At 47.5% G+C, this 14,948-nt stretch overlaps 1 protein-coding gene across 1 annotated transcript in view; it reads left to right on the plus strand.

The window, feature by feature from the left end:
• Positions 1-1,014: 1,014 nt before the first annotated feature.
• The window catches only part of LOC114870761 (1-phosphatidylinositol 4,5-bisphosphate phosphodiesterase beta-1), a 14,281-nt gene continuing 347 nt past the window's right edge, over positions 1,015-14,948 (plus strand). Inside the window, exons 1-32 of the mRNA XM_029175816.3 lie at positions 1,015-1,765; positions 2,838-2,915; positions 3,303-3,371; positions 4,266-4,406; positions 4,512-4,591; positions 5,044-5,097; positions 5,661-5,736; positions 5,977-6,077; positions 6,216-6,379; positions 6,960-7,106; positions 7,285-7,442; positions 7,584-7,666; positions 7,792-7,876; positions 7,955-8,120; positions 8,882-8,937; positions 9,307-9,403; positions 9,556-9,640; positions 9,813-9,937; positions 10,080-10,234; positions 10,311-10,478; positions 10,554-10,653; positions 10,983-11,087; positions 11,237-11,349; positions 11,422-11,572; positions 11,717-11,770; positions 11,864-12,041; positions 12,132-12,264; positions 13,176-13,252; positions 13,357-13,446; positions 13,555-13,612; positions 13,691-13,777; positions 14,010-14,948. The exon at positions 14,010-14,948 is cut by the window's right edge and continues 347 nt beyond it. Of these exons, the coding sequence (XP_029031649.1) occupies positions 1,667-1,765; positions 2,838-2,915; positions 3,303-3,371; positions 4,266-4,406; positions 4,512-4,591; positions 5,044-5,097; positions 5,661-5,736; positions 5,977-6,077; positions 6,216-6,379; positions 6,960-7,106; positions 7,285-7,442; positions 7,584-7,666; positions 7,792-7,876; positions 7,955-8,120; positions 8,882-8,937; positions 9,307-9,403; positions 9,556-9,640; positions 9,813-9,937; positions 10,080-10,234; positions 10,311-10,478; positions 10,554-10,653; positions 10,983-11,087; positions 11,237-11,349; positions 11,422-11,572; positions 11,717-11,770; positions 11,864-12,041; positions 12,132-12,264; positions 13,176-13,252; positions 13,357-13,446; positions 13,555-13,612; positions 13,691-13,777; positions 14,010-14,162 (3,486 nt within the window). The 5' untranslated portion in view covers positions 1,015-1,666 and the 3' untranslated portion in view covers positions 14,163-14,948. The remainder of the gene's footprint in view (positions 1,766-2,837; positions 2,916-3,302; positions 3,372-4,265; positions 4,407-4,511; positions 4,592-5,043; positions 5,098-5,660; positions 5,737-5,976; positions 6,078-6,215; positions 6,380-6,959; positions 7,107-7,284; positions 7,443-7,583; positions 7,667-7,791; positions 7,877-7,954; positions 8,121-8,881; positions 8,938-9,306; positions 9,404-9,555; positions 9,641-9,812; positions 9,938-10,079; positions 10,235-10,310; positions 10,479-10,553; positions 10,654-10,982; positions 11,088-11,236; positions 11,350-11,421; positions 11,573-11,716; positions 11,771-11,863; positions 12,042-12,131; positions 12,265-13,175; positions 13,253-13,356; positions 13,447-13,554; positions 13,613-13,690; positions 13,778-14,009) is intronic.

The raw sequence follows: 14,948 nt of genomic DNA on the forward strand, positions 1-14,948 counted from the left end.
ACTCCAGTTCTGGAAAATAATATGGACACATCGGCCAAAATGTTTAATGTTTAACCACTAAATTATAGTAGATTCACTGCAACGCATGGTTTCTAAACGCTGACCACCAGTGTTTGGTGTGTTTGGGTTTTTTTGCAGGGAAATATAATGTAATTAATGTGTTTGTCTGGATAATAAAACAATCTCAAAGTTTAATCACGGCATTTTCTACCTTCATTTGTAGGAAACTGGAGTCTGTGAACGCATCTGGCGTCTCAGGAGCTCTGCGGTTTCTTTTTATTAACCACACGTCCCTGGAATCAGCAGAGGCGCGTCTGTGTGAGTATTTCATTGTTTGTGCGTCTGTTGCAGTTAACACAGTATTTTTGCTCATCTTGCAGAAAACCCGGCGAGATGAATCCTCTGCTTGTTGATATTCATGCTGCATGTGAGGACACAGGGTTGTGTCCTTAAAAGTCTCTCCTTCCCTCATGTTGGTGAGTCATTACAGTTGTACTCACGCTCTTAATCATGCTCTTATCTGCTGCACTCTGTGCACTCAGACACTCAGAGACACGTTTCTGCGCTTCCTGCACTGTTTTTAATTCTGTTCTCACCTTCTCTCCTCTTTTCTCTTTTATAATTAGTGTCTGTAAACACTGATATACAATTTAAATCTGAATCCATCGTCCAAACGTTCTGATGAGGTGTAATTATTGAAAGTGCTACTTTAAATTAGCAGGAGTAGTTTCAATGATTTCATTTCCGCTGAGGGTTTTTTGGGGTGATTTAGGACAGAGGCTGTTTGTCACAGTAGCATATGATCGTAGGAGGTCATACGTCTCCTGGGGCAAGTTTCAAATACTGGGCTGCAGTATGTAAAAATAAAATACCTTGATCTGATTAGATTTGATTTTGTTGTGGCCTTGACCTGAACCCCGACGCCTTCCTGTGCAGCGCTGACCAGGAGCAACGATCCAAAGGTTCTGACAGTGGAGGCATGTGGATGTTCTTATAGATCAAGGCCGGTAGAATCATTCGAATCCTACTTTCTGCTGTATTTGTAAGTGGCCTCATTTGTCCATCATCCTGATTCATCCTCCACTAACTCGCTGTCTTTCCTTTGTCTCCCTGAAGCTCTTCATTATCTCTCCTCCTCTCTTCCTTTCTCTTCTTGTCCATTGCTCTCCATCACTCCCACTCTCTTCTTTATTTCTCTATATTTCCCTGTCGCTCTGTCTTTCTCTCTTATCCCTCCCCCATCTGTGGGAAGCCGCTGTTGTGCGCATGTCGTCGATGAGTCAATTTGTGGAGGCAGTGCACGCACGCACACACACAGACACACGCTGATATCCTGTCTCCCACGAAGGCATCTGTTTCAGTCTGTCTCTGTGAGATGCAGCACCAACAGAGAGGAGAGGGGGAGACCAGCAGAGGGAGGCAGGAAGAAGAGGAGAGGGAGGCATAAGAAGAGAGAGCAGAGACGCAGCAGAAAGAAAGAGGCGAAAGAAGAAGAAGGAGTCCAGTTGAAGGAAGGAGAGTGCAGGCGAGGGCACGCTGCTGCAGCTCAGCCTCTGACTTCTGAGGAGTTTGGACTTGAATGTGACACAGATGCTGTATCCAAGTGACTGATTCTGAGCATCTCCCGTTGGCGTGTGTGTATGTGTGTGTTAACGTGTGTGAAGCCATGGCCAGCGCTCAGCCGGGGGTCCATGCCTTGAAACTCCAGCCTCCCTCCGTCTCTCACACACTGAAGAACGGAAGCAACTTCATTAAATGGGACGAGGTAAGAAGACTGATTCCCTCAGTGTTTAATGGAAAACTTGCTTTGTGGGTCTGTTGGTAGGAGAATGATTGTTTCAGCCTCATTATCGGTATTAATGCGAGTCTAATCTGATTGTAAATGAGCGTGAAGAGGAGGAGATGTTGCAGCTTTGATGTCAGATGTGTTTACTATGCGTTTGGCAGTAAGTACCTGTGGGTCAGACGGCAACGAGGCACAGACGAGCGCTGCATCGCGTGTGCTCAGCTTCTCCACTTCCACCTGTTGTGGAGCCATTAGCACACGGTCACTTTGTGTGTGATTGTGTGCACTCGCTTATTTTAAATATGTATTAGAGACACTCCAGCACCAAACCTCCAGGGCCTTCATGTGTCACACTCATGCATAAGTGTAGGCATTTGAGAGGTGTGTGTGTGTGTGTGTGTGTGTGTGTGTGTGTGTGTGTGTGTGTGTGTGTGTGTGTGTGTGTGTGTGTGTGTGTGTGTGTGTGTGTGTGTGTACGCGCTGCTATGCTGAAGTAAAGAGCCCTGACAGTGAGAAATGTACTGTACGGTTTCCATGGTAACTGGCATGATTACTACCATCTAAACAGATCAGATGCGTGAGAAGGACGCGTGCGTGTGTTTAAAGCAGCGCTTTGAGCTGCTTAACAACATCAGATGAACTAATCCTGTGTACGACTGGATTAATGCGCTGTGACAGAAGCTTGTGTTTTCTACATTTCCAGGACTGTGCTTTATGAAAAAAAAAATTGGTTGCTATGCCAACAAGTGACAACCAGGCATCTAGTTAACCATCTTCTGGGCTTTTTCTTATTCTGAATGTAGGTTGCTCTATTATGAGAAAAGCAGCTCAGACAGAAGGATTTCTGACCTTTTTCAAAACATTTTATGCAAAGAAATCTACACATGAAACTTTCAAGCACTAACATCCACCCAATAGTGGTGCAATAAGCAAAAGTCCTGCTGATAAATGTAGATTAGGTTTGTGCAGCTTTGATATTTCATGATGATTACAACAGTGAGTTAGTGAGATATGATCTTCTGTGAAACTCTGATGACTTCTTTCTTTGTAGGATCTGTCCACTGTTACTCCAGTGACGCTTCACGTGGATCCTCATGGGTTTTACCTTTACTGGACCGACCAAACCAAGGTGGGCGCGTGCGTGTGCACGCACGCACACACACACGCATGTACGCACGCACACACACACGCAGACACGCACGCGCACACACACGCTGTAACCGTAACGAGTTACAGTTAGTTTAGGAGCAGCAACAAAAACACAATACGCATAAAGGTTATAAACCCGTTTTCATCTATTGAATCTGGACCCACATTCAACTCTGCTGCCACGTTGTTGTTTCAGTTACCACATGTATGTCAACATAAGCAACCAGCACCTGAGCAGCAGCTGTGGGTCACACGTTGGCTGAGTCTCACAATCGCACGTGGGCTTCAGCAGGAAACAGGCTGAAGCAGCTGCTGTAGCTCCCAGATGACAGCTGACACCGTGTTTGTGTGGATGTGATTTCATTAGGACACCGAGTTGTTGGACCTGACCCTAGTCAAAGATGTCCGAACGGGAAGAAGCACCAAAACACCCAAGGTACTGCCAGCGTTTCCTCTCTCCTGTAAGTGTGAAGTGTGTTATCTCCTTCCTGCATCACATCAGAGGCCTCTCTCTACCTGCTCTCTGACCTTGGAGTGACCTCACACTCGGGCTGCTTGTTCTTTGTCATCTGTGTCATGTCTTTTTTTATTGTACATGTTTTTTTCTAATTTCATTTTCTCGCTTGTTGCTTCAAGAGAACTCAATACATAACTTTGCTATGGTACTATATTAACAATCTAGTGGCCCAAAGCAAACTGCAGCCCAAATCTTATATTTATGCCGTTTAATGTGCTCGTTCATTAATTATAAAAATCTGACGCTGACTGAATCATGTGGACACAGGGTTCGCGCCCAGATTCTCCTGTTATTTTGTGTCTTTTCTCCTGTTTTTATGTCTTTTGTTTTCTGTTTTTTCATTTTTGGGCCATGTTCTTGTCTTTTCTGTGTTTGTCTTTCCAGGGATCCCTCACTGCTCAGTACACCTGTTCAGTTATCCCTCCATGTGAATGATATACTAAATTACAGGTGAGGCAGCTTGTTGACCTGATTTACATAATGTGTCAGTGCATCACAAGGAGAATGGAAGATGGCTGCACCTGCTGAGCATGAAGTCCACTGAAGAACAGGACTGAAGTTTATTTTCTCTCAGATTCTTCTACATATTTCATGTTCCTTTTGTTCCTTCATTCTATACAGTACGAACAGCTTCTGCTTCTCAGTCCTCACCAATGTCACTATATAACATCAGTTACACTAGAATATGAGACATTATGTAAATAAGAAGGCAAACTTGGCTCCCGTCCCTCCGCCCCTCCTCCGTCTCCTCCCTGTGTTCCTCCAGCGTGGCTTTGTTTCGGCTGACAGCCTTCATTCTGTGTCATCCAATAGGAGGCCAAGCTGCGGGAGCTGCTGGATGTGGGGAACCTGGTTGGTCGCCTGGAGAACCGCATGGTTACCGTGGTTACAGCTTCAGACCTTGTAAACGTCAACCAGCTCAACTTCATCGCTTCGCAGGAGGATGAAGCCAAGGTACTGGAGTCACTACATGACATCAGGGCTGCAGTGGGGAGGAGGAGGATGACGATGATGATGATGATGATGATGATGATGATGATGATGCTGTCATTTCTGCAGGTCTGGTGCGAGGAATTGTTTTCTCTGTCTTCCAACCTTTTGAGCCATAATCTCAACAGAGACCGTAGTCTGCTGAAGGCGTGAGTGCTCTCACACAGACACACACTCCTCACACGCGTCCTCCTCAGCTTCAGCCTTTTTAATGGAGCGATCTGATGATATTTCAGTCTTTATTATTATAAGCAGATGTGTCCATCTCTTTTATATATTATTTTCTATGAACCCTGAAAACTTCAACCCTGATGTCCTGCCTGGAGGGTTATGCACCCAGTCAAACTACAGGATATATTTGTTAAATTTACATTAGATTTGATAAAATGAAGGCCCCACCTCTGTTTCTGGCTTTTAATGAACAGCAGCTTTCTACTATTTTAGTAACTTTAATGTAACTTTAAACAGTAGACGTTAATTCATGAGACTGATCCTCATCCTCACTTACATGTTAAGGTTCTTCATCTTGCTTCCTGATGTCGGAGCAACATGAACGCAGGGTGATGCTCGTCCCACAGCTTTTGTTTCCTCTGTGTTTCAGGTTTGTCAAACTAACTCTGCAGCCAAACGCAGAGGGGAAAATTCCTGTCAAGAAGTGAGTTTCTGCCAGTGTTTAATTAGCGATTCTGTGTGAAAAAGACTGTACCGTCACTTTGAAGCCTGTGTTATGGCAGATGACCGAGCATGGGAGAAAATAGACTGATCAAATCTGCAGAGACAAACTTCAACTTTGTTCCTGTCCCTTGCTTCCTAAAATAAACTTAATTCCACGTGCACTTGGGAAAGCAAAAACAGGGACAGGATTCATGAAGGTGCTTAATTCAGCTCTGACCTGGTAATCAACCACTGCCAGAGCATGAGATGAGTGATACCGCTATGATGGAGACTTCAGACCTCTGACAGTTTACGGTCCGATGCGAGGGTTTAGGTGGAAGCTGAGGGGCTGCTCGACTGTGGGGAAACTGTTTTGATGACTGCGTTAAAGGACGAGTGTGTCAGGGAGGACATGAGGGGGAGCTCCACAAGTTAATTCAAGATGGTTAATTAGAGGCAGCGTCTGCAGGAGATCTCTGAAGAGATAAAAAGTAGGTTTTAGCTTCAAGACATGTTGTGGTTAAGGATGAGCTGACTGTGTTGTGATGTCATTGTCTGTTGCAGCATTGTTCGACTGTTTTCATCAGACAGAAAGCGAGTGGAGAACGCCTTGGAGAACTGCAGGCTGCCCTACGGACGGGTAAACACAACCTAATGAACAGAGCCTCAGCAGCTGAAGCATGGAATCGCTCCCTTACTCCACACTTTACCTGATGTATTTTGTCCAGTATAAAAATATCTGGGACATAGAGTCTTTATGAAAGAGTCAGATTCTTGGTTCAGACTGACTCCTTAAGGCGTTTCCAGCATAGAGGCCGCATAGAGTAGGAGATGCTGAAGCTGGAGGCTTGTGTTGATGTCTGTCTCCTGGATTTGACAGGGCGACGCCATCAAACTGGAGGACTTCACTCTCGACGTTTACAGGAGCTTCTTGGACAGTCTGTGTCCCCGACCGGAGCTCAGCAGCATCTTTAAACTTCAGTAGGTGTTGATGTCCAGCCAACGATCTGTCCTCAGCTCTGAGGTTCATTAATGACAGAGAAGCCACTGGTGTGAAATGAGCTTTGACAAGTGCTGGTGTGTTGTGTCGTCTGACTCCGCTCCGCTGCTGTTCTGCAGAGGAGGCAACGACGGCGCTCTGTCAGTCGATCAGATGACAGAGTTCATCAACAACAAGCAGAGAGACCCCCGGCTGAATGAGATCCTCTACCCGCCTCTTCGCCCTGCGCAGACCCGCGCTCTGATGGAGCGGTACCAGCAGGACCAGGCCCAGCTGAAGGAAGGTACCGACCATCATCACAAACAGAAGAAGACATCATTAGCCCGTCTGCTGTTATTAACATGCCTGCGTTCACCCTGTGTTGATAGCTAACCACTCTTTGAGCCCACTCACATGCGCACAGAGTGGGAAGCGCTAAAATAAGCACTACGTTTGTGTTGGATGCTGCCAGCAGAGAAATTGGCTGCAGCACCGTCTATTTCAGGAAAGCATTGTTAGATAGTATGATAGAAAACAACAAGTCAATGAAGACCAGGGGATCAACTCATGCACAAATGCTTAAATATTATATGTCACAGATGTTGTGTTGTTGTGCTTTGTATTGTTCGTCTATAAACCCACGTTTTATTTAGCTTCATTTCCTTGTTGCCTGGAGGAACGTTCCCCGTTGGCGCTGGCCGTCACCAGGGTTGGGCCTCATGACTGATTGTCTGTGACAGGACCTGAAGCCTCAGCTTTTTCAACTTTTCACTGATCATCTGTGGCTGAATGGGAGGATGGGAAGGATGTGTTTAAGTGTCTCAGGGTCTGAGGGTCAGCACTGATGCACACTTTGTGTTTTCTTTCCTCTTCCTGTTGTTTAGGCCATATCTCTGTCCAGGCGTTCTCCACTTATCTGTCCAGTGATGAAAACGGAGTCATTCCCCCAGACAAACTGGACCAGTCTGAGGACATGAGCTTCCCTTTGTCTCACTACTTCATCAACTCATCACATAATACGTATCTGACAGGTAGGCGCTTCACCGGAGCCTTAGCTTGTCTCAATGCTCTGTTTGTTAAATAATTCAAGAGAGGAAATGGGGAAAGCGTTAGAGTCAAAGTTAAGGGCCCTCGGCTGTGATTCAGGCCTTTGTGGATGTAGCAGCTGGTTTGTCATCAGACCTCCTCACCTTTGCTGCTGTGTCTCAGCGGGCCAGCTGGCGGGCAGCTCCTCCGTTGAGATGTACCGGCAGGTCCTCCTGGCAGGCTGCCGCTGCGTGGAGCTGGATGTGTGGAAGGGACGAACGGCCGAGGAAGAACCCGTCATCACACACGGCTTCACCATGACCTCAGAAATCTCCTTTAAAGTGTGTACACACGAAGGCTCCATCTATTCAACTGGCACCAAACCTCTTTTCATTACTTTGCATTGTGCTTTGAACTTTTTAATGACCTGGAACGACAGAGGTTTTCTTAGTTTCTTAGTTAGTATTTTCTCTGTTTTTCAGGAAGTGATTGAAGCCATTGCAGAGTGCGCCTTCAAGACCTCGCCCTTTCCTGTCATACTGTCCTTTGAAAATCACGTGGACTCGTGAGAATCTCTATTATTTATGTGCAGATATATGACTGATTCAGGGACCGTCTTTGATTGTTTAGCTTAGTATTAGTTGATGACGTCTTCGCAGCATCAGTCTCTTTGACCTGTTTGTCCAACAGATTGAAGCAACAGGCCAAAATGGCCGAATACTGTCGCTCCATTTTTGGAGACGCGTTGCTGATCGACCCTCTGGACAAATACCCTGTAAGAAGTCACAGTGAAAAAACACTGGTGTGGCTCTGCTGTGCTGTATGCTGATGGCATGATGCTGTGTGTGCGTAGCTGGAGGCAGGTGTCCTGCTGCCCAGTCCTCAGGAGCTGATGGGCAAAATCCTCATCAAGAACAAAAAATCCCACAAACCGTCCAATAACACGGACACCAAGAGGCTGGCGGACCAACCTGCCAATCAGAGCAACGAGCCAGTGTCTCCTAGCAACAACACAGGAGGTAGGACAATGACAAAGGGACCTTTTTACACAAGCCTGTGTGAAATGTGTTCAGCTGTTAAGTCTAAATGCAGAATCGTGTCCCTTTTCCGGCTCTGAACGATCCACAGAATCAGCTTTAGCTTTCAAAGTGGCCATGATGGCGTCATAGCCGTACTTAGGTCCAGTCTTAGCATATGCAGATAGAATATGGTGAGATGATTCTATGATGGATTCCTTTGGAAGTCAAAGGTTTCTGGCTCAGCGCTCACACCTCACATTACTCACACATCATTTCCATCACAACTTCAGCCAAAGTGACAGCTCTGCCACAGTCCTCAGCACCTCATCAGGGACGGGTCCGTAATGAGCAGGACATCCCAGAAGGGATCCGACTCTCCGAGCAGCAATTAAACAGTGGTGCAGGGGGAAATTAGGGAGTCTTATTGACACGTCTGATGTGCAATCGCCTGGGACACGGCTGCACTGAACCTGCAGAGGAGCTAAAGCAGCAGGTGACTTCCAGCTCTGTTTGGACCTTTGGGACCATTTGCACCATTGAACTGAAGTTAGTTTGACTCAGATGCTGCGTGAATATCTGCTGCTGGTTTAATAAGTGACTGACTTTAACGTCTGCCTCAAGCGAAACCGACACTGAAAAGCTGGAGCTTGAGGGTTTCCCTCAGTGTCAGGGTTCATGCTGGTCTTTGATATGTGGAATGAGACAGAAGGGATGAAGAGATGATGAGGATGAAAGGATATTTAACTTTAATTTTTTAACAGAGATGGAGGCTGAGAGTGAGGAAGATGATGATGATGAAGATGATGATGGTAAAAAGGTTAGTGGTGACATCACATTTAGCTGAGGATTGTTGCTGTCGCTCATGTTCATGTTTACATCGTGTTTTTCTTCTTACATTTGTCGTTGTTGTTGTTTAGTGGAAGTTGCTTTGGAGGTTGTTGCTTGTTGTCACATTCATTTGTTGCTGTTGTCTCTGCAGTGTGTGGCTGTTGTGTCTCTAGGAACAGTGGGGATGGGGAGGCACCGTTGGTGTTAGCATGTCATGATGCTGCTGTCGCCGTAGTTTGTAGGAGCGAAGCTGAAGGAGCTCGTTCCTCCACGTGTGCTGGAATGGATTCATCCATTAAATGCAGGACTCCAGTCTGAATAGGTGACATTTAACACTCATATTTTCCATTCGCGTCAGGGCTCGGCAGAGCGAGAGGCCGTGGCTACAGAGGAGATGTCCACTCTGGTTAATTACGTCCAACCAACCAAGTTCAACTCCTTCGAAGCCTCCAAGAGTAAGAAGAAACATGATGCTCACTTTGCCACTGTACATTCTGTGTGTTGAGGTTTTGTGTGTGTGTGTGTGTGTGTGTGTGTGTGTGTGTGTGTGTGTGTGTGTGTGTGTGTGTGTGTGTGTGTGTGTGTGTGTGTGTGTGTGTGTGTGTAGAGGCAGCCCGCTGTTACCACATGTCGTCTTTCGTGGAGACCAAAGCTTTGGAGCATCTCACAAAGTCACCAGTGGAGTTTGTAGAGTATCCTTGGCAACAGTTACCACAGTTACATCATCATTTCATAGCAACCGTTTCTGGACTTTGTTCTTCCTGTTTTGAGTTTTATGTTTAGTGACTGAATTCCAGCACTGCATTTTATATGTAAGACTGAACACAACTGACTCCTCATCGCCCTTAACCTCCACTTAACCAGGTACAATAAATACCAGTTGAGTCGGATCTACCCCAAAGGAACACGAGTGGACTCGTCCAACTTTATGCCCCAGCTCTTCTGGAACGCTGGATGTCAGCTTGTGGCTCTCAACTACCAAACTATCGGTGGGTCGGGTTCCAGTTTGAGGCTAAATATTTAAACGCTGTCATATAGTGCACATGCTGAGCATCAGAGGCTGGACTGAGCTCCAGCATCCTGTGCTCTAGCTGCAGCGCTAACGCTAACACCAGCTGCTAAATGTTGCAGACTTGTCCATGCAGCTGAATCTCTTCATGTTTGAGTACAACGGTCGCAGCGGCTACAGACTGAAGCCTGAGTTCATGAGACGACCGGACAAACACTTCGACCCCTTCACAGAAAACACGGTGGACGGCATCGTGGCCAACACCCTCTCTGTGAAGGTGCTTCACGTTCCTGCTCCAGCAGCTTTCTTCAGCCTGACTTCCCTGCATTCACTGTGTGCCTGTGCCTGTGTAGGTGATTTCAGGACAGTTCCTGACTGAACGCAGGGTGGGTGTGTACGTGGAGGTGGAGATGTTCGGACTCCCTGCGGACACCAGGAGGAAGGCCCTGAAGACCAAGACCTCTCAGAACAACAACGCCGTCAACCCGGTGTGGGACGAGGAGCCCATTGTGTTCAAAAAGGTGAACTGGAGCAGGAAGCACTGGGATGATGGACGGTGCGAGTGGTGCTGATGCTGGGGCTTCTCTCTCTGTCAGGTGATCCTTCCCACTCTGGCCTCGCTAAGGATCGCTGCCTTTGAGGAAGGAGGGAAGTTTGTTGGTCATCGGATCATTCCAGTGTCGGCCATCAGACCAGGTGCTAATTCATCTTAAGCCCTAATGACGACTGAACACAGAATGAAAACCCTTCATCCTAAAACTCCTGCTCCTTTCTCCTCCTAATGTCTGTGTGGGCAGTGATTCCACTCGCGTATTTTCTACATTATTCAGAGATGTTTTCATTTTCTCCATCTCCTGGGAATCAGCTGCTTTTTTAAGGCCTTGCAGAGGCGTCCTGCTGCTGCTGCTGCTGCTGCTGCTGCTGCTGCTGCTGCTGCTGTTTATAAGTGATGCTTGGTGAAAACTTGGCTGAACCTCGTTTCTCGGTTTCATCTGAGTCTCTGTGCTGGTCCATGTTTCCTTTAGGCTATCGCTACATCGGCCTGAGGAACGAGAAAAACCAGTCTCTGGTTCTACCAGCTGTGTTCGTCTACATCGAAGTCAAAGACTACGTTCCAGACACGTTTGCAGGTACAAACTGATCAGCTGGAACTTTCCCTCTTGGCTGTAAAATGCATTGAGACATTCTTTATATTATGGCTGCTGATGATTGTGCATCTGTCCCAGAGCCCGTCCTGGTTTCTCATCATTTTTAACATGTATGTATGAATCCTCTTCAGATGTTATAGAGGCTCTGTCCAACCCTATTCGATATGTCAACCTGCTGGAGCAGCGTTCTAAGCAGTTGGCGGCTCTGACTCTGGAGGACGTGGAGGAGGACACACACACTGAGGTCAGTTCTCTTTCTAGTGCTTTGTTCCTCTTCTCATCTTCACTGTAAATCTCACCGGTCGTCGTCATCCAGGATGAAGTCGACAGCTGTGCAGATCGTAAGAATGACCTGAAATCAGCTCCACTGGAGAACGGGCTCAGCCCCATCTCTGGCCCTGCAGGCCACACCCCCATCGCCACCACACCCAAGGCTTCTGCAGCCAATCAGCAGGCAGTTACAACAGGTAGCCTTCCCCTGGGGACTCTCTCACATGCATTCAAAACCTGGAATACTTGTGATTTTGTGCTGCTGCTATTGATGATTTAAAGTCATTTTATAGCAGCTTGGTTTAGTTATTGATGGCAAAATTTACTCTCTCGTGTTTTAGAAGCAGCCAAACCTGCAGCAAAGAATGAGGATCTGGTTTTGAGTGTGTTGATAGGTCAGTATTTAGATATTAGACTAGTTAACTCACGTCAACATACAGTAACTAGTACTAGTGAACTAGTTGACACATGCCCCTTTGTGGTACCAGACGTCCCAGTGGGCTCCATGGAGAGTCTGCAGCAGTCAAAGATCTATCAGAAGGAGCAGAGACGTCAGTTTAAGGAGCTGAAGGAGCTGGTGAGGAGACACCAAAAGAAAACATCAGAGCTTCTCCGAGAGTTCAACAACAAATACAAGAAGACGTACAGGCAGTCCAGCAAGAGCAGGTGCTCTGCCTCTGTCCATGCACTGGCTGGTTAGCGTAGGTGGTTCTCGGTGTGCACATCTGGGTGTTTATTTGTGCATGTGCTCCTCAGGGGTTCACGTTCTGATGGAGACAAAGACGAGCGCCTGCAGCAGCTGAGAGAGGAGCAGCAGCAGCAGCTCCTGGCTCTGAGGCAGGAACAGTACTACAGTCAGAAATATCTACAGAGGGAGCACATAAAAACGGTGAGCTATCGCTGAGCCAGCCTCAGCCTCAGCCTCAGCCTCAGCCTCAGCCTCAGCCCCCAGCCTCAGCCCCAGCCCCCAGCCTCAGGCTCAGCTCTCAGCCCCAGCCTCAGCCTCAGCCCCCAGCCTCAGCCCTCAGCCTCAGCCTCAGCCCCCAGCCTCAGGCTCAGCCCCCAGCCTCAGCCTCAGCCTCAGCCCTCAGCCTCCAGCCTCAGCCTCAGCCTCAGCCTCAGCCTCAGCCTCAGCCTCAGCCTCAGCCTCAGCCCTCAGCCTCAGCCTCCAGCCTCAGCCCTCAGGCTCAGCCTCAGCCCCCAGCCTCAGCCCCCAGCCTCAGGCTCAGCCTCAGGCTCAGCCTCAGCCTCAGCCTCAGCCTCAGCCTCAGCCTCAGCCTCAGCCTCAGCCCCCAGCCTCAGCCCCCAGCCTCAGCCCCCAGCCTCAGGCTCAGGCTCAGCCTCAGCCCCCAGCCTCAACCATAGCCTCAGGCTCAGCCTCAGCCCCCAGCCTCAACCATAGCCTCAGCCTCAGCCTCAGCCTCAGCCTCAGCCCCCAGCCTCAGGCTCAGCCTCAGCCTCAGCCTCAGCCTCAGCCCCCAGCCTCAACCATAGCCTCAGCCCCCAACCCCCAGCCTCAGCCTCAGCCTCAGCCCTCAGCCTTAGGCCTCAGCCCCTGGCCTCCTGAATGAAGGATGCTTCTGTATTTAAATTCCCCCTCCAGTCATGCATTAGGATGTTTAAGAGGACTCTGCTTTGAATACATACTCTAAAATACGTCTGTGCACAGTGTGTACTACTCTCATCTGCAGGTAGGAGCTAAGTAAGTGACAGTGAGTGATGCACATAACAATAATATGATTACAGGACATAAACACTGAAGCTTCATTCTTTGCTTTACTGAGTTTCTGTCTCCACCAGCTGGTAGAACGACTGAGCGCTCTGGCTGAGGAGAGTCACAGCGTCCAGATCAAGAAACTCAAAGACATCTGTGACAAGTATCTGAACATATATTAAAACTATTTAAGAAGCAGTGTGCAGTTAGTGGCTGTAAGGTGGTGTCAGACCAGCTGATCCTGTGAATGTTGTACTGCTGCTGTAGGGAAAAAAAGGAACTGAAGAGACAGATGGATAGAAGAAGAACCGAGAAGATTAACCAAGCGAAGACCAAAGAGAAACATCTGGCTGAAGAGTATGATCCATAAACACAACGCACCACATGTGTCTGCTGCTCGGCTCACGTCATCTGCTTCACTGGAATCTCTCTGCAGCTTTGTCAGTTCTGTGTGTGTGTTCATAGGGAGAAGATGGAGATCAATAAGTCCTACGTCAACGAAGTGGTCCAGAACATCAAACGGGTGAGGACGGCGAAGAGGAGGCTGCGTCTGGGCTGAGACAACCTGACACTCAGTGACTTTCTGTTTCTCTGTCTCCAGCTTGAGGAGACGCAGGCAAAGCGCCACGAGCAACTGGTGGAACAGCACAATGAGCTGCTGCGGGAGATACAGGACCAGAAACCAAAGGTAAGAGCCGGGCTCAGCTGATTGCCTTGTCCTGTCGTATGCAGGTGTTCTCTGTCCTCTGGCAGCCATGTTGGACCAGTTTGCAGTAAATGCTGACAGCAGCAGGTCGCATGTTTGAATGTCCAGCCGTCTCTCAGCCATACGAACCAATCAACAGTGACTGTGTTTACATAATGTGCGCTGATGACGCTGTCGGCAGCAGAAGCCTTCACAGCGTGTCGTCCTTCTCCAGCTGCAGGGAGCCGTGGAGGCCGACTTCCAGGAGAAGTTCCAGTGTTTACCTGAGGAGATCCGAGACTTCCTGCAGGACAGGAAGACAGAGGTCAGAGGTCACAGCAAGTCCCGGTCATCAACTCCTCATGAAGCTCTGTCGGAGGAGGACTGATGGATTTAAGGGTCAAAGAAAAACTGATGAAGCGTTATTGACAGAGAATAAAGAGGAGGTTCTAAAGACTGTTACTTTATTTAATGGACGGATGCTAGTTTTTTAATCCCACGCATGCACTTTGCTCTACTTTAGTTTAATCAAAACCCTGTTTACTCTTATTTCCTGGCATCAACATCTGAAACTCAACACTTACGGTTATACTGCATGAGAACTGTCTGTCTGTCTGTCTGTCTGTCTGTCTGTCTGTCTGTCTGTCTGTCTGTCTGTCTGTCTGTCTGTCTGTCTGTCTGTCTGTCTGTTCTCACTGCCCCACTGCTCACTTATTATGATATTTATAGATTTTTAATTTATTTTGGAATCATGGTTTTTATAGTTTATTAATGGCATGTAACTTATCTGATGTAGAAACTTTTCAGTATATTCTAGTCAACCCAGTCACGCACAGATCTTCTATCTGTATTTCAAATTACTTCATGTCTGGGCGACGGGGAAAGAGTTAAACAGGAAAATGTCATTAAGCTGTTTTCTTTGTTCTTCAAATATTAGATGTATTTGTGCATTATGTGCATTATCTGAGTAGCAGAATCACCCAGCGAGTTCCCTCAGACCTTCACACTGCATGGTTCATAAGTTTGGTCCTTATTTTATTGTTATATTCACAATGACAAAGTAACACAAACATCATTTGTAAAATTGTGTAAAGGATTTTCTTTGTTGTAAAAATGTAAATCAAAGGAGCCGTGTCACTTTTTGTAGCGTGATCTTCCAGGGAACGTTTCCTGT

Source organism: Betta splendens, chromosome 15, assembly GCF_900634795.4.
Source record: "Betta splendens chromosome 15, fBetSpl5.4, whole genome shotgun sequence".
Taxonomy (NCBI): Eukaryota; Metazoa; Chordata; class Actinopteri; order Anabantiformes; family Osphronemidae; genus Betta; species Betta splendens.